The sequence below is a fragment of the Mobula hypostoma genome, chromosome X1, assembly GCF_963921235.1.
Source record: "Mobula hypostoma chromosome X1, sMobHyp1.1, whole genome shotgun sequence".
NCBI classification, from domain to species: Eukaryota; Metazoa; Chordata; class Chondrichthyes; order Myliobatiformes; family Myliobatidae; genus Mobula; species Mobula hypostoma.
In genome coordinates this window covers 13,102,295-13,120,847 of record NC_086128.1, presented here as the reverse complement: position 1 = coordinate 13,120,847, position 18,553 = coordinate 13,102,295, and the positions used below count along the sequence as shown (strand labels likewise).

General features: G+C 37.6%; 1 protein-coding gene across 9 annotated transcripts in view; it reads left to right on the top strand.

The window, feature by feature from the left end:
- The window catches only part of LOC134340369 (zinc finger CCCH domain-containing protein 10-like), a 77,825-nt gene that overhangs the window by 41,380 nt on the left and 17,892 nt on the right, over positions 1-18,553 (top strand). For 3 of the 9 annotated variants that reach the window (XM_063037544.1, XM_063037540.1, XM_063037546.1), the window contains exon 2: positions 10,131-11,661. In XM_063037544.1, coding sequence (XP_062893614.1) covers positions 10,166-11,008 — 843 coding nt within the window. In that variant the 5' untranslated portion in view covers positions 10,131-10,165 and the 3' untranslated portion in view covers positions 11,009-11,661. Of the gene's footprint in view, positions 1-5,265; positions 5,405-5,515; positions 5,562-7,066; positions 7,144-10,130; positions 11,662-17,006; positions 18,278-18,382; positions 18,435-18,553 lie in introns of those variants that run through there. The other 6 variants (XM_063037539.1, XM_063037541.1, XM_063037543.1 and 3 more) reach the window with 5 other exon arrangements.

The following is an 18,553-nucleotide window of genomic DNA, read 5'->3' as shown; positions in this document are numbered from 1 at the left end:
TATCAGAATTGATTGGCTTTGGCCCCCTTAGTTTTGATCTTGGTGAGGGTCAGGAAACTATGTCAGAGGGAGAGGTAAGAGTAACACCTAGTTTAACAGTATTTAATTATGGGAGCAGAGAACATGGAATTTTGGGATAGTATGAGTGTCCAGTGTCTAGTGTTATACTTGATGTAAAGGAAGAAGCTTGCAATTGGTATTGGTTCATTATTATCACACACCAAGATACACTGCAAAGCTTATCTTGTATATTGTTTATACAGATCAAACTGTTAGACACAGTACATTGAGCTAGTATAAGGTAAAACAATAACAATACAGTAAAAAGTGTAAAAGCTGCTGAAAGAGTACAGTAAGGTAAACAGTAAAGTGTGAGATCTTAATGAGGTAGATTGTGAGGCCAAGAATCTGATAGCAGTGGGACAGAAGCAGTTCTTGAGCCTGGTGGAACTTACTTTCAGGCTTTTATTATCTTCTGCCTGATGGGAGAGGGGAGAAGGGGTGGTCCAGGGTGGTTGGGGTCTTGGTTCATATGTCGCACTGCCTCAGCATAATCAGGGTCTATAGAGGGGGAGGCTGGTTCCTGTGATGTGTTGAGCAGTGTCCGCAGCTTTAGTTTATTGTGGTCACGCGCAGAGCTGTGGCCATACTAAGCTGTTATACATTCATAACAGAATGCTTTCTATAGTGCATCAATTTTTTTTTAAATGCTAGAGTTATGGAGGCATTATTGGGCCGTTATTGTCTATAGACTGTCATTGACAGGTGTGACACCTTCAGTTCCTTTTATTAATAATTATTCCTTTTGAGGGTTGCTTTCAACTCCTGGTAATGAAGTAGCCCATACCAATTTACAGAAATACTTGAATAGTGTGTGGCTTGCGGCTGTAACCAGTGAGGAATGAATTTTGAGTGAGAAGCCTGGTGTTACCTCCTCGACATTCAATGTACTGATTAAGACTCCCAGAGTTAACCTCCAAATATTAATGGTATCGACAGTGGTGCTTTAAAAGTACCTGATTTCACTTGTCTGCCTGTTCAAAGCATCATTATCCACAAAATGTCAGGAATATGATGAAAACTTGCCATTGGTTCAGATTCGTGGATATTGTAGCAGCAAGGGTCATGATGCAACACACAGCAGGTAACTTGGCCAGTACATTTGCTAATTCTCTCCATCTTCATTGCTGGGCACTTTGGCCTTCTACAGGAAGAGCTGGATAATTCTCCCTTGTGACCTTCACCTCAAAACGAACTTCAATGCAACTTCCTTTCCAAGGTGCCTTCTGCAGCAACTTGTAATGATACATTGGCCTTAGTAAACTTTGAAAAATACTTTGTGGATGCTATTTAAATAAGATGTCAACAAGGCCTTAGTGTTGATTAGGAAACAAGGCCACAGAATTTGGTTCACCAAGTGTGGAGAATTGGAAACCAGCCAGACATAATGAAGTTGGAAACTGACATGGTACAGGTAAAGTGTTAGTGGAAGCTAGATGAAAGTAGAGGCTGGGATGGATGGACTTGCAGGTATTGTGATGAAGAAAGGTTTATAGCAGGACTGCAATTTATCATGAAATCCCTGAAGCTCTATCATGACCTGCATTCTTCCCTATTCCTCATGATTTCCATCTGGTGATAGGATCTTCTGCTTATTACCTTGTCTTCTGGAGCTCTTCCTTTCCTTTGGCTAGGTCTTTTCCTATAGTCACTAATTCCTCTTGCTGTTCTCATGAATACAGAAAAGCAGGGAAGTCAACCCAAAATGATATGTAATCAATCTGCTATGACAAATTAGAACAAAACTTGCTCAGTCTGTCCCTGTGGTTGTTTTCAACAGACAAGAATTCTTATTTAAGTAGGTTATTCTAAAAGGTCAGGCTACTTGGTGTTCTGCTAATGCGTGCCTGATTGTATAAATGCTATCTTTTCCCCGAAAATGGTTATCATAAATGATCTATCATGTTGCTATTCTGTTATGATCTGTCAAATTTTCTTACAAAAAGGTTAAAATTAAGTATTTTTTTAAATCTTGTGCAGAGTGGAGGACCACAGTGCCCACCTGTTTGGTATCTGGGATTTTTATTTATTTAGCAATAAGGCATGGAACAGCCCTCTCTGGCCCAAAGTGCTGCACCACCTGGCCTAATGAGGAGACAATTTGCAATGATCATTTAAACTACTAAGCGTACGTCTTTGGAATGTGGAAGGAAATTGGAGCATTTGGAGGAAACCCACGTTTGTGGGGAGAACATAAAAACTTACAGGTGACATAGGAATTGAACTTCGAATTCTGGAATACCGTGAGCTGTAATAGTGTCACACTCACTGCTATGCTACTGTGGTGCTCTAGGGAATAAAAGACAAGTTATAGAATCATAGACCACTACAGCATAGAAACAGGCCCTTTGGTCCATCTAGTCAGTGCTGAGCTATTAATGGGCTACACTCAAACTTCCATTGACCTACACCCAAACCATATCCCTCCTATCCATATACCTATTCAAATTTCTCTTAAGTGTTGAAATTGAACCCACATTCACTACTTCTGCTGGCAGCTTGTTCCACACTCACAACACTGAGTGTTAAAGTTCCCCCTCAGGTTCTCCTTAAAAAATTTCATCTTTCACCCTTAACTAATGACTTCCAGTTCTAAGGTTTTCACCCAACCTCAGTGGGGAAAAAGCCTGTTTGCATTTACCCTATCTATACCCCTTGTAATTTTGTATACCTTTATCAAATCTCTACCAAATCTTCACCAAATCTTCTACGCTCCAGGGAATAAAGCCCTAACCTATTTAGCCTTTCTCTATAATTCAGGTCCTTAACTCCTGGCAACGTCCTTGTAAATTTTCTCTGCACTCTTTCAATTCTTATTGATATCATTCCTGATATCATTATATATAGGTGGCAATACTCCAAATTTGGTCTCATTGACATCTTGTACAACTTCAATTTAACATCCCAACTCCTGTACTCATACTTTGATTTATGAAGGCTAATGTGCCAAAAGCTTTCTTTATTGCCCAATCTATCTGTGATGCCACTGTCAAAGAATTATGGATCTGTATACCCAAATCCCTCTGTTCTACCACATTCTTGAGTGGTCTACTGCTAACCGTGTAAGACCTACCCTGGTTTGCCCTCCCGAAGTGCAACACCTCACACTTGTCTGCGTAAAATTCCGTCTGTCATTTTTCAGCCCATTTTTCCAGCTGGTCCAGATCCGGCTGCAAGCTTTGATTGCCTTCCTCACTGTTCACAAAACTCCCAATTTTGGTGTCGCTATAAATTTGCTGATCCAGTTTACCACATTATCACCCAGATCATTGATATAGATGATAAACCACAGACCCAGCTTCATTCCCTGCGGCACACCACTAATCACAGGCCTCCAGTTAGAGAGGCAACCTTCTACTATCACTCTCTGGCTTCTCTTGTGAAGCCAATGTCTAATCCAATTTATTACCTCATCCTGGATGCCAAGCGACTGAACCTTATTGACCAACCTCCCATGTGGGACCTTGTTTATACTTAATCTAAATTGTATTTCCATTGAAGGTAGCACTGGAAAGCTCATGAATTGGCCTCATTCAAGATCCTGAATCATGTATGAGCGCACAAAAAGTGTTGCTTAGTCTTTGTCTTGTTACACTCATGGGTTTTGAGTATTGTGGTGGCACCACACTCCACCTTGTCAGCTCTTGGCCAGCAGACCTTTGTACAGAGACCAATTGTGGCCTTCCAGGTGGTCTATTCTTTCTCCACTTCTGCAGTAAGCTGCTTAGTAGTCCCACTAGCTAGGCCCATTATCTGCAAGTCATGCCTACCACTACTTGTAGATGGTTGTACTCATTTTGTTGGTTTACCTATGTTGTAATCAGACTCCTTTGGGGCTTGAGACTATTTTCTGCAGTGTTGTAACTGTTGATATTTTGGCATTCTTGATTTGTTGTTTCCTCTCTCCGCACCCCCCCCCCCCCCCCACTGGCCACAGGTTTCCAGATTATCTGTAAGGAAGTATAAACTGTTAGCGTTCTTTGGATTAAGGCAGTCATTGATAATTCTGTAGTTGTCATTTTGCATCCTTAAGTCTTTTTTTATTAGCATTGGCAGAACATTTCCATACTAGGAAAGAATATTCAATAATGGAGTAATGTAGAGTGAGCACATCACAATATATCATAGGTGGGTGTGCTCTTCCCCTACACTCAACAATCAAAAGGACTCAGACCTGTGACACAGATATTTACTTTTTTCTCTGCTATGATTTACAGTTAAGCCATCAATTACCTGGGGTGCTGCGGTAGTGTAGCTGTTAGCGTTACAGCTTTGGGCATCAGTTTGTTTGTTTATTTAAAGATGAAGTACTGCCTGAGCTGTCATAGCATCGTGCTAACTGCTATGCCACTGTTGCACTTCATTTGGAGTTCAATTCCGATGTCTTCTGTAAGGAAGTTTATATATACTTTCTGTGAGCACGTGGGTTTCCTCCGGGTGCTCTGGTTTTCTCCTACAGGCCAAAGACGTACTGTTAATTGGTCATTGCAAATTGTCCTGTGTTTAGGTTGGGGTGAAGTAGGTAGGTTGTTGAGCAGTGGACTTATTGGGCTAGAAGGGGTTGTTCTGTGCTGTACATCTAAATAAATCATAAACATTGTTAATATGACAGCTGTAGTGTAGTTTGTCATTTCCAGCATGATAATCTACAGTAGCAATAAATCCTGATTTTACTTATTCATTTTGGTATCTGGCCTCTGCTGACAAGGCTAGTGTTCATTGCCCTTGAAGGGGATGATGAGGCACAGACTTAAGCTGCTGCTCCCTCTCTGGTAAAGGTGTTCCCAAATGGTGCTGGTGGGCAGGATGTATAAATATTTGTACCCAGTGACAATGAAATTAATTATGGCTTATTCCTTAAACTTCTGGCACCTAGTTGAGGAACAAATTTAAGGTTTTGTTTCTTCATAATGTGTACAGTGTGCTTTTAGTTTTTTCATTTTTGCTCAGAGTTGTGCTACAGTTTACCAGAGCTTAAATGTTCATCCTTGAATTTTCTCTTTTCCAAAACTGTCAGGAATACTTGCTTCCAATATTTTGTAAAATGTGCTGAATTGTTCATTATGCTGGTTTTTTTATGCTTGGGCCACTATGAACCACTCCTGTGCTTTTGTTTTCACACAAGCTTAATATCGTGCTATTGTTTATTACATTATATTCTGGTTACTGTGAAAAATGTATACATTAAATGAATGATGTCACTAGTTTGCTGGAAGGGAAAAAACTCATGGGCAACATCAGCAAAATGAAACATCTGAAGGGATTGCGTCCATGTAACCTGGACTCACCCCTAAGGAATAAGAAGGATACTTTTATTTGAAGAATGAGAGACCAAACAATGTAGGTAATATTGCTTACTTATTTTGGATTGTGCCATGCTGTGTTTCAAATAGATTATTAAGGCCGTTGAATACCTAGGTGGTATAACATGTCTTTTTATTACTATGAAAATTAGGTCCAATGGAGCATTCACAGAGCAGTTCTCAGAACTCTGTAATAAAGTAAGTGGATTTTTCAATTTTGTGACATTTTAATAGATTCATATATTATGTCTCAGTCAACATTTATTTTTGGGTATTCTGGATACCATGCTTCTTAATTTTGGTGTGCCCAGCTGGCGCAGAATGGGGAATACTGACAACAAACAGCTGGTGAGTCCTGGACAGTCATGGCCCTGTTGCTTTTGTTGTAGTCAAAATAATGTGACCTAAGCAAAGCCTATTGAACAAGTAAATGTATGTTCTTTTAAATGTAATTATTTGTTTTGTATTACATGTGATTTAAGAAAAAACTTCAAAACCAAATTTCAGAGACATTGTGTCCTTAGATGATGGGCTTGTTTGGAATTCTGGAATTGTATTTGTTTCCTTTCAGTAACCCATGAAGAACTGCAAAACAATATAGGCTAGAAAGTGGGCAGATACTTTGTAGTTGTTACTTTATGTAGAAAGTGAATTACTACATTGTTAAATTAAGAATGGGAAGGGACATGTAAATTTTAAAAGGATGTGGAGGAGCAGATGAACCTTGATGAGCTTGTATACAGATTATTGAAGGTGGCAGTGCAAGTGAATAAACCTTTTATCAAAAGACTAGTGTAGTGGTTGATTTTTAACCTGCGGGATATTTATTGATCAGGTGGTGGTAAATTTGCATGAGGGCTTATGCAGCAAGAGTATTCAGTATAATTTTGCACATCCCATTTCATGAAATGAATGGAGAAAATACAGGTTTGTTAGGAGGTGATGCAGGTTGAGAAAATGTAATCGATAAAGACCAAGCTCGTGCTGAAGGAGTTCAGGGAAGATTTTAATAAGTCAAGAAGGCTATGCCAGCAAGGAAGCATAAATTTAAGACAAAAGGAGATTTCAAAAATTGAGTGTAGTTAGAATGTTCATTTTTTGCCATTAGCTCTGAAATGAAGAATTCAATATTTTAAACAAAAATTAGATTATTGCTTCTTGTGAGTAATGGGCTTCAATTAAGTGAAATGTCAGAAGTTTGAAGAAGGAATAAGTGGATTTAAGGTAGGTGGATTGAAAGAAGTATGGGCACAGACTTTTTGGGATAAACGATCTGTGCTTCAATTACTCTATACTCAATTTCTTTTGTATCTGTTTACAATCTAAGTACACAACTTCAAACTTGCAGCTTTTATTATTGGGTTGTTGGCACCTGATAGAAGACAAGCTACAGATGGATTATTGTATTTATATTTCAAAAATATGTTCCCAGTAAGTTGAGTTTTAGTATTCAAAGACATGATTATTTTTCTTCTTGCACTGACTTTGTTAAAAACATAATAATGATTCAGCCTTTCGATTTGTGTATGATTATTAAAGTAAGATACAAGATATTACACAGAACAATCCATCTGTTCAAAATGGTAAACAGTTGGGGCTAAAATGTTCCAATTATAGATTAGCCCTTGACAGATTACTTTTCAGCTTTGGTGAGTTGAAAACACACAAGCTTGCAAATAATTCTGATTTTGTTTTTCTCTCAGTACACCTGATCCTTTATGGCCAGTTGCAGCTTTTTGCCTCCCATAAAACATAAGGGACTTTGTCTCGTCGGACTATGGTGGGTTCTATTCTTTATTATTTAAGCTGAGATCCATGCTTGATGTTGAATAGACTCAAACTAGTGAATTTGAGGAGTTAAGATTTTAATTCAATTCGTTTAAAATGCAATGTTCAGTATAAGTGAATGTAATAAAAATATTGAATTATATTCTTGTGTCTTATAAGCAATAAACCAAATTTAAATAATTATTTTTGGCATTCCGATTTAAAGATTTTTTAAAAAAATTTAAGCATTTTAGTTTCTGCTTGCAAGTACGCTGGATTTTTGCGCAAAAGTAGCAAACGGAACCAAATGATTAAAGCTACTGTCCTAACTGCCACCTATGCAGGCGTTTCTTTAAATTCTGTTTCAGCTTGCCTCAGTTTTAACCATGCTATCTTCAGGGGTGAAAGTGCTTGTTTTAAATGTTCATCTAACCTATAATGGGGTATGTTAAGACTCTTAGGAGCAAGGTAGAAGTAGAAGTTCATATACATTACGCTACATTATTTTTTGACCCTGCTGCTTTTGAACTGCATACTTCTATTTAAATTTGATGCGTTAACCTGTTTCGCTGGTAAACAGCTAATAAAGATGTGTGCTAGCGGCAACGAGCAAAATAGCACCAGTTCTGAATATTGTTATCTTTGCGCAAAACAAAAAGGGAAATAATTTACAGCAAGCAGCTATAAACAAAAGCAGTATTCTTGATGGTAGTGTGATGCACGGGAAAAAATGAGACTTAGCGATACTCTTGCAACTATGAGCAATGGTGCCCTCTTTAGACCTGCTTGCTAATCCAACTTACTGGGGGGAAAGCAAGCAATGCATCAGGCTTATATTGTCGGTAGGTTCGTGACATTGCAAGATATAACGTGCAGTAAGAAAGGGGTTAATGCCACTTGAATGAGTTCAGTGCTGTTGGCAGGGAGCATAGCTGGCACTGAGACTGCACCCCTCGAGGTTGGTCTTTTGAATGTGTTCTTCCCTGGATAAGGAGTTTGTGAATTTATCCCCTTTTTTTTGGCATTAAATTAAGTCTGAATGTTCCCATGTCTGTTAAGCATTTATTTCTCTGCCTTCACTTATGACCTATAATTAATTTGTAATAAAATATGTAGCTGTCTTGGAACATGCTTCACAGAATACTGGTCTGAATAATTTACAAAACCTGATTTTGTTTTTTAAACTGCTTCAGTACCTTGCTTAAATCATGGATCTTTTGGCACTACAAATAAAAAGTATATGGATCATGGTGTAGATTGTGGTGTTGACCCACATGCACAGACTTGGAATTACAATTCATATTGACCTTCCTGCGTGGAGCTGAAGGAGTACTCTGGTCAAAAAAATATTGCTGGAATTGGACATTAATCTCTGGCCTTGTTTACCTGCTCTTGGGATACAAGACCTATCGCTCAGACGTTGAGTTATCACAATACCAGAGTCAATGTTTAACCCTCATCGGAACTTACCAAAACACACTCTTTGGCCATAGAATTTCCATAGCTATTTGTGAGAAGTCATAGCTGTAAAGCACTATAGGAAGTCCTGATGTGAAAGGCATGATATGAAAGCAAGTTTTTCTGTCAATGAAATTGCTTTTTGATTTGGAGAATTATTTAATCAGCTAGGTTACAGGAAAATATTGCCCTTTCTGTTAAGTGTACACTAAGCACTACTGTGTTATAAGAATAACTGTTTTCTTTTACTGAAAAGTTAAAAACTAACTTTCAGTCTGAAAGCATTTTGACACTATTAAAATGTATGGTGTGGTGGGGGGGGGGAGCGGGGGTTGAAGCCTCCTGCTGTTTTCCCAGTTCTTGCACAGGCATTTTGTTATTGTCATAGGTCCCTCAAAGTTTCAGCAAATTAATCTTAAAGATGATCTATTTACGTATTGTATAGTTATGTAGTAAAGAAACAAACATGGAACTTGATACCTGCCAGAAAAAAAGTGGAAATTTTGCAGTTACATCAATTATTTTGCAGTAATTTTTTAACCAAGTGTCGCTGTGGTGTAATTTTTAATTGATACACTGTCTCAGCAACTGTATAAAACAAACTATGTAAATAAAATGTCAGTTCTCAGTGCAAGATAGAATCAGATAATGAGTTTAATTACCTTTTTCTTCGGAGAAGAAAGCATGAAAGTTTTCTTCTCTGAGGCAATGTATGGAGAAAAATAATAAAATTAGATGACTATGCAAACATTTCCATTATTTTCTACCTTCATTTTTCTGGCAGCTATTTCCATCTTTGCTGTATCCCTTATTTTTTTTTAAAGAAATCCTTACATGAAAGTACTTTTTTAGGTGTGTTATTTATGGAAGTGGTTTTAAACTAGTTAATACTTCGCATATCCTGAGTAAATTTCAGGCTGCCCAAGCTGCCCACCTGCACCCTTCTGCACTCTCAGCTTCATTCTGATGCTGAGTTGAGTTCCAAAATAGAAAGAGTAATTAAATGTCAGTTTAAAAACTACATTTCTATTAATTCACTAAAAGAAAATCCAAATATGTAATATTTGAAATAGAAAACAAATAACTTGGCTTTTCATTCATAGCCCCCATTTAGCCTATTGCAAAAAAAACTTTAAAACAAGGGTTCAAGTTGAAACTTATTTACATTCTTGTTCCCAGGTCTTCCAAACTACTTGGGATAAATCCCAATAAAATAGTCCTTGGATATTAATGGGATTCAATAACTTATATTTTTTCAGGCAACTGATGCCAGTATTATAAAGCTTATGATGGTCATAGATATCCTGGAGTTCCTGGAATTTTCTTGTATCAAATACAGGAATCTGCTGCAAAATAAATTACACTTGAGAGATCATACAAAACAAGGCAGCTACCTTGCATAAAAAGTTTGCTTGCAATTTGTGTGTTTTCAATTAAGTTACTGTTGGGCTTTTTGATATGGTTGTGGGTGGGATGCGAAGATGACCCACACTTCTGTGGTCGGTCCTTTTCTCTCTGACATGATTCATTTTTCTTTTGCAGTTGTTTGTTGAGCAGCGCAGAAATAATCGGTAAAAATGGCAGACAATAATGTTGTTAACAATGGCAAAGATGAGGCTGGCCAGAGCACAGAAGATGTTTGCCGGGACTACCTGCGCAATGTCTGCTATCGCGGCAAGACCTGCAAGTACCTCCACCCGGATATAAATGAGGTACATGACTTAGGTGTGAAAAAGAATGAGTTTGTCTTCTGTCATTATTTTATGAATAATGTTTGTACCCGTGCAAAATGCACATTCATACACGGGACAGCAGAGGATGAAGAATACTACAAAAAAACAGGGGAGCTTCCCCTGCATTTGCGTTCCAAGGTGGCTGAAACTTATGGTCTCTCAGTTTCTGACCTGCCTGCTGATAAAGGTGAGATCCCAGTATGCCGTGACTACCTCAAAGGTGATTGTCAAAGAGGATCAAAGTGTAGGTTTCGTCATTTCAAACGTGACAATTTAGAACATGATATCAAGCTGACACGAGACCCTCCACTGTCTCAGCCAATTCGTAGATATGATCGATCGGATAATGACAGCGGTATCAATTGTTATGAGTATGATCACCGCTTGAAGAGGAGAAAGTTGGAAGGGTTTGAGTTTGAAGTCTATGAATATGATCTCTCAAATCGGCGATCAGTTGATCCTGGATACTTGGAGGAGGAGAACATTATGTTGCGAAACCGAAATGAGGAGCTCAAAAAGCAGGTGTCAAATTTGATGGGCAACAATGAGGTTCTTTTGGAGCAGAATGCGTTTCTCCGCAACCAGATCAAGGCAGCAATGCTGAACTCCATGCCCACAACAGCAACAACTGGGAGATTTGGTCACTGCACTTCTCCAGGGGTTAAGACAAGGGGACTTTGGGAGTAAATTGCTTCCAAAAATTACAAAATAATTAGCATCTCAGCACTTATTTTTGGAGCTCTCAATCATAGTTGTAAGACGTGAAATGTTTAGGATTTTTGCGCTATTATTTTACTGTGCTAATTGTGATAGATTAATGCAAAAGGAGTTGGGGTTCATGGGGTAAAAAGACTTTCAGAACATTAAAACTGTAGTGGATGTGCATAACAGTGATTATTGATGTTGAATGCGTATTTCTGAATTATAATAATCACATTTGTATCTATTTAGGTTCCATCTTTCTACATTTGAGTTTGCTATTCCAAATACATTAATTAGATATTGATGCACTGGAATATTTTCTAACAGATCTTGTAAATAATAAGTCTGGATATTAGAGGCATTTGAATTGCTGATCTGAAATTTCATGCCTTTATATTTTATGGCTGTAAAGGTTTAAGCATGTGTGTGAGGAGAAAAAACTTCGAGGTGGTTTAAATCAACTTTGACTCAAGCATACCAGATAACTTGTTTCTTATTTAATGCCTGCCTTATATTAGTTGCCCTAACTCTAGAAGCCTCCTTCATGCACTTACAGTTTAATTTTACAGCTTTTAAAAATAAAGTTTCTGAAAGTCACTTTGTGTATGATAAAGTGCTTTTTTTTCCCCAATTATAAATCCATAGATTTTATTTTTGCACCATATGCACAAATCAAAGTATAGATTAGTGTTCAGCTATATAAAAAGGGTAGAACAATTTACTGAACTCTTGGAAATATTGACCCAGCCTCAGCCCCAAGTCCTGCTTCCAGAAGCGTGATTACTCTGAAAAATATGGCTATCACTGTGCAAATGTACTTGATAGCACACTTTTCTAAAATCATTAAATACTATTAAAATACAAATAGAAAAATGTGATGACCTTGCTGACCCTAGTAATGCAGATGTTTCTGATGGAAGATGTCAGAGGTTGGGGCTACCTGGCCATTCTTTGCATTTTACGAAAGCTCCCCTTTGATACTAAAATTGGGAAAGATGTGTTGTAGATCTGAAATTCAACATCTAGATGTTGAAACTTGTATTACATTTGAGAGATTTTTTCTTCATAAAAGTCAGGAAACTATTTCTCCAAATTTCTTTTCTTGTTTCCTGAACCGGGCAGTTTTTCGAGTGTGTTGCAGGATGCACCTTCTGAACCTTTCCAAGCTCTTGTTGCTTTTTGAAAATTTAAATAGGATTATCACAGTATCCAATCATTTTCCACACCAATCATCTGCTGCTGCATTTTCTATCAGGAGATAGCAAGCACAGACCTGAAAAGGATAATTGTAGTGCCCAATGGGCTGTGGTTTACTCACTCAACAAAATGACGGGGCAAAAACCTGTAATTGGACATAAATCATTAAGTTGTGATTGGATTTACTATCATACTGATAGAGATTTTCTTGCTCAAGAGTAACCATGATCCGCTTTAGTCCAGCCTGGTAGTCTTTCATTAGTTGAGTTTCCAGGCTTCAGTGATTCCCTAATATTTGGATGATAGCTTTTAATTTCAATGACATTTTTATAGCAAAATACCTGAAACAGCTTATTTTGTTACATAATTATATAAGAAAGCTGATCTATCACTCTGATAATTTGTATCTGACAGTGTGTATGTGTAAGATTCCAAATATGGCGCAAATTCTGCATTCACTAAAAAGCAGCAATCCAAAGCATATAATACAGCAACCTCAAACATCTGAACTGTAGAAAATCCCCATTTAAAACAAAGCAAGTTCCTCAACACAATGAAAAAAAATCTGGTTGAGTTTTGAACTCTTTGATGATGCCTCCCCCCCCCCCACAGGTGCATTCAATGCCCCCCCGTGCATGCACACCCCCTCCATCTGCGCACACACTATTTTAGAGACTTGTATGTGAAAATTTTTCCCCCAAATCACTTCTATCTCCCCCTATACACTACTGTCATCATTATTTAGAAAATTGCATTTCTTGCTCCTGTTATAAGCCTCTTCCTCCCTGGCCCCCCCCCCCAATCAATCCCAGTCTTTATTGATTTTAAGGTCTCCATTTATAATTTTGGTCCTTGTTTTTTGTAAATAGTAGTTTTGCCACGCCAAGGGTTTTGTGATTCAGTAATCCTGGTAAGTTGCATTAAGGTGCAGGGGATGCAGACAATGAGCTTGCACAGAAAGTAAGTTGGAAACAGCAGGACCAAAGTGAAGAAAACAAGCAAATTGGGACTGAAAATAAGAAGACAAAACCAACTTGAGGATTTTAACAGGAGAAAAAGGTAGTGGTAGTTGAAAGGGAATATTTAATCCAGAAGTAATAAGGCAGGAAGTTCAACAGTCAAGAAAGAGTAGTAAGCAGTGCTAGACTACAAGTCCAAATTAAATGTCAATATATATAGTGCATTGTTTCTCAGTGCACAATGATATGAAAAGTGTGAATATAACTAAAATATCCTGAGTGAAAGCCAAAGCCCAATGATGGCAATGGGGTGGTTTTAATTTTGATTCTTGATAAGGTAAATCAGATTTTAAGTAACGTACCACTGCATCATTGTTTTTTCTGTGGCTGGTGCACATGGATGCTTACATCAGTCAACCATCTTTAACTTGTTAATGCAAATACACATTTTTGACAGACAAAATGTAGTTCATTATATATGTATACTTGTATGAATTCATCTTGATGCTACCAGACTAAAAGTGTAATAGAGTGATTACTGTCTAGCCTTTAATTTCAAACCATTAACATTGTTTAATGTATATTTAAGTCTGCTTGAATCTTTTTTCCCCTGAAGACATTCTTCTGAGTGAATGGTTCCACTTCAACAGAAAAGACATTGTTTTAATTCAGGAACCTTATTGTGGTCTTCAGTTTTCCATTTGCTTCATCTCTGTAAGTGAAGGTGGCAATTAAGGCATGAAGAATAATACTGCCTGTGCCCTGACAATGGCTGTGTTGCTCTAAGGACTTCCTGAGAGGAGCTGTAAGGAAAAAGTCTTTTCAAGGAGTCAACTTCTCCATTTTGGCAATGTTGTAAGTTTTAATTATTGTGCTACATTGTATCTTGTCAATCATTCTACTTCTGTAATATTTTTCTTGGAATAAATCTGGACACATTCTTCCTGCTTATTCCCTTGTTCAATGACTTGGTGGTATGGTATTGTTCCACCTTGTGATGTCACCAGGAAATGGTTGTATTCCTCAAAAAGTGGTTTGTTATAAACAAAGTCAACAACAGAGAACAGATCCAACTAATTTGCTTAATGCAAGATACAAAGGTATATAATTGTATTTACGGGAGACTGTTGCTTGGGAGATTGTATTCCAGCCATAAAAACTACAAAAGCCATTGTGGTGAAACTGTAACCCAGCTCCAGGTACATAGTTCAAACACTTTTTTTCCCCCTCATTGGTTAGATGTGTTTTGTTTATGATCGTTTGAGTGCAGAAAACCATTAGTATTTTGTCATCTTGCCAGGCCATTGAGTGGACACAAGAAATCCCCAAGCAGAACAGTTTTTTTCCCAAGTTCTTTAGATTCTAAGCTGCAGGCTAGTATTTTCCATGGGTTGGTTAACTTGTTAAATTTAAAAAGTTTGAGATAAATGTAATTAACTTCCTACTAACTTAGTTGTTTACAGCAAATAAAAAAAAACTATAATCCCACCATCCTGTGTTTTTTTGAGATATGGATATTCCATACACTTATTCTAAAGGCTTAACTGATTTAATTTCTAAATGCTATATCAGGTTTAATCCCCTCTTTAGCTTCAGGCCACTGTGCAGGCTTGATTATGCAGACATACCTGTGATCAGTTTCTAATCATCTGCTACAGGTCAACCTACACTAATCCGACTACCTGTAATCCGGTTCCTTCGATAATCCAGCACTCCTCAGGTCCCAGTGGTGCCGAATTAGTGAAAGTCGACCTGTATAATATTTCTGTAGTTAGATACCTGAACTATGGGAGAATTCTTAGTGGTTGCATTTTTTTTGTTAGCTATCCTATGGGGGTGTACCATTTAACATAAAGAGTTGCTGGTTAATTAAAATAAAATTTGTATTTGTGAAATGCCCATTTAGACAGTTGCTTATTTTGGAAGGTAGAATACACTTTTTCATTCAGTTGGCAAAACAAAAACAGAGTTTTAAAATTAAACCACGTAAGTTTCAAATAGATGGCCTTGTATTGAGGTGGGATGGGTTGATGGAGTCCAAACACAACACAAGGACAATCTCAGTAACCGTTCAGCTTAAAGTCTGGTGCAATGTCATGGTACCTCAAGCTTTTAAAGGTTTAAATATACATTTGTTCCCTGATGTTGATAACATTTTCATTTTATGGTTTTAGGGTTATCCACCATTGAGGTATTGATGATAAAAGTGGGCCTTTCCATACCTGCCAGGTGAATAAGGTTAAAACAAGCCAAACAAGTAAAAATAATTCTGCAGAGAGAGCTGAATTTCAAGTCTAGCCTAGTAGTTTGAAATTACATTTGATCCACTTGCCATAATTTGTACATCTCATAATTATGGGCGGTTGCAGTGTTTCTGTTCCAAAAATTAAATTATGACCCAGACTTTTAAGAACCAAACTGGCACTGAAAGTAATTATCTGAATTCAAATTGTATATTGGTCTTTCTGTACCCTAAGCTACTCAATCTCCTTTTGTGTTCCCTAGCCAAGATGACAGCAAACACTGATTCCTGGTATATTCTAAGGTCAAGAAGTGCTATTGGTGCGCCAAAGCTGTGGTCACTTAATATCTCTTTCCTCTGCCTCCCCATTTCCAGTCTCACTTCAGTGCCCCATCCTGCAAACTTGTATTGGCCGTTTTTAATGTGCTAATATGCTTTGCTCTAATTTTTTGTTTTTGCTTGAAATGATTTTATCCATGGAGAAAGGTGAATCCTTGCCCCAGATTTTGTTGCATCTTCAGATCAGAAGTTCTGACTCAAGCATCCTCGACTGAGATTACTAATTTAACCACAGAAAATTGAACTGAAGATCATACCAGTCTTAGAGTTGACGATATTATTTATCTTAATATTTTTAACATTCTGAAAAGATGTTACACTTATTTCAAAGGCATGCAGCTCTGCTTGATATTGACAGGATGCCAATGCTGCAGCTATTTACAGATTAAGGTTTGAGCTGAAAAAGGAATTTCCTGGTAATGATTGACTGGGAGCACCTTTTCAGGATAAGGTGTTATGGGTATGGGTCATTTGGTAGCACTTTAGCCCGTCTCAAAAGGTTGCCAGCTTAAATCCATCTCCACTGGTGTAGAGGGGCTTCAGTCCTTGACAAGTGAACACAAAAGATGTCATTATTTGCAGAATAGACACATAGCTTGGCCAACATTCCTTTCTCAACCAATTTACCAAAACTAATGAACTGGAGATTCATCTCATTGCTGTTTATTGGATTTTGCTGTGTGCAAAATGGCTGCTGCATTTGCCACATAATAATCACTGCTGCTAAGAGGAATTCAACTGAGGCTTTGGCGCTATATAAAATTAGTCCTTTATGCTGGTATGTAGGTTTTAAATTGCCTCTTTACATGGAATGCTCAGCTCAGATATTATTGAGAATATTCGTAAGACACATTACAGCAATCTCATGAGCATCTTAATTACCATATGAATAAAACATTATTAAACAGTTATTTTCTATGCTGTCGTCTTTTTGCTCCCCATCTTCTCCTTTCCATCTTTATAATCTTCCTACTTTAGCATTTAGCTTTATATAAGCTGCAGTAAAATAACATAGATAAGAGAATTGTCTAGTTTTATCTGGTGAATTTATCTGTTTTCCTGTGGCTCTGTGACTTGTCTGTTTTGGAGCAGGCTGAATTTTTTTTTAGCAGAATAAGACAGATCGTTGAAGTCTGCTCTGACTGGATCTGAGTGAAGGAGCAAAATTTTGATGTTTTACAGCTGACTGCTTACGGCAAAAATTGCAAAGCTCCCAGCAAGATAATTATTAGCAGTCAAGGTAAGAGTATGCGCAGAAATAATATTTGAGTGGAATTCTGAGAGTTAACCACAAAAAATTGAAATATTTTTGTAACATGGCAGATAAATTGCCAGGAAAAAGGGATCAAGTGACTCCTTTTTGAAGATGTGAAACAAGTTTAATGCATACATTGGCGGCATGAACTTAAAACAGTAAAAGAGCTGGCATATTGCAAGCTGTCTGCATAGATTCTTTCATCAAGCTAATTCTGAACCTTGAACTGCTGGAAGCATTTTCTGGAGCCACATATGACTACAAGCACTCATATCAGAGGTTTGGTGTCTGTTGTGATTGGATTGTAGAAACATAAGGCTGCCATTGGCGCTTTATAGTCCCAATTGTGGAACCACCATTTAAAGGAAATAATATGTGCTCATGCCAGGTTTAGAGTCTAAGAATGCTCTAATACCACTTAAAGTGAACTGCGCTGCTGTTCACAGAGTAAAGTTACTGACACCCAACATTTTGTATTGTTTGTTAATCTAGTGCTTGTTTGGAGGGGGAGAGTAATAGGGTTTCACTGGGGCATGAGTTAGTTGCAGATGATTGGAAAAATTGGAAACAATTCAATCATCTGTGGATTCTGTTGCCAGGCTGGCCCATGTACTCTAGGGCATTAATTGTAACTGACTAGACTGGTCATTAATTGGATCTCAAGGGCACCTCCATGATGCAGTTGAATGGGAAACCCAGTCCAAAAGAAATGATTTAATGGGTAGGGTAATCCTTAATGGACAGGCAATGAAGGAGTATCAATATGCTATTGCAGTAAACTGATTTAGTTAGATTCCAACAATGCCCCGCATATACTTCAGGATAGGGGTTGTTACATCTAACTGGCCTCCATACTTTGGTAACAGCGGCATCCCAGAAATTACAGAATATTAATTTTCATAGAGTGTTTACCACAAGAGAAAGTGAGCAAGGCAGGTATCATTCGATAACTTGCTAAGTATTTTTAATAATTAAATTCAATATACTATAAGAAGTAAGTGTTAATTTTCTAGTGTAATTCTCAGACATCATTAAGCTCTATTCTGGAAACTATTTAACACTTTCAGGACTCGTGATGAGTTTTTTTAACATAAATGACAGCAGTTTTTAATTAAGAATTTATGTCCTAGATAAGTGGGCTGTTTTCCAGTGGGATTGCTTTCTAAAAACTACCTATATGATCTATCAACTCAAAGACTGTCCAAACAGTAACTTGTCTAACTGTTCAGTTTATTCAGCTCAAAAGAAGTGGCAAAAAGCAGGTAAGTATAAGATGGTAATCTCTATTTCATATCTTACATTTACTTGCTTTTTGCCACTTCCTTTGTGTCTACACTTTTTTTTAATAAATATGTTTTCTGTTTCAGGTCTTTGACTCATGTTGGTATGTGATCCCATTGGCACTTCATATCTGACATGGTAGGTATTGGCAGGTTGATTGAATTTGCAAATATCACAGTACAGATTGAATATGTCAATGTTCACATGCAAACACATTGCTGTAGAGTTATGGATATTATGAGAAACTGGTGTCCTGG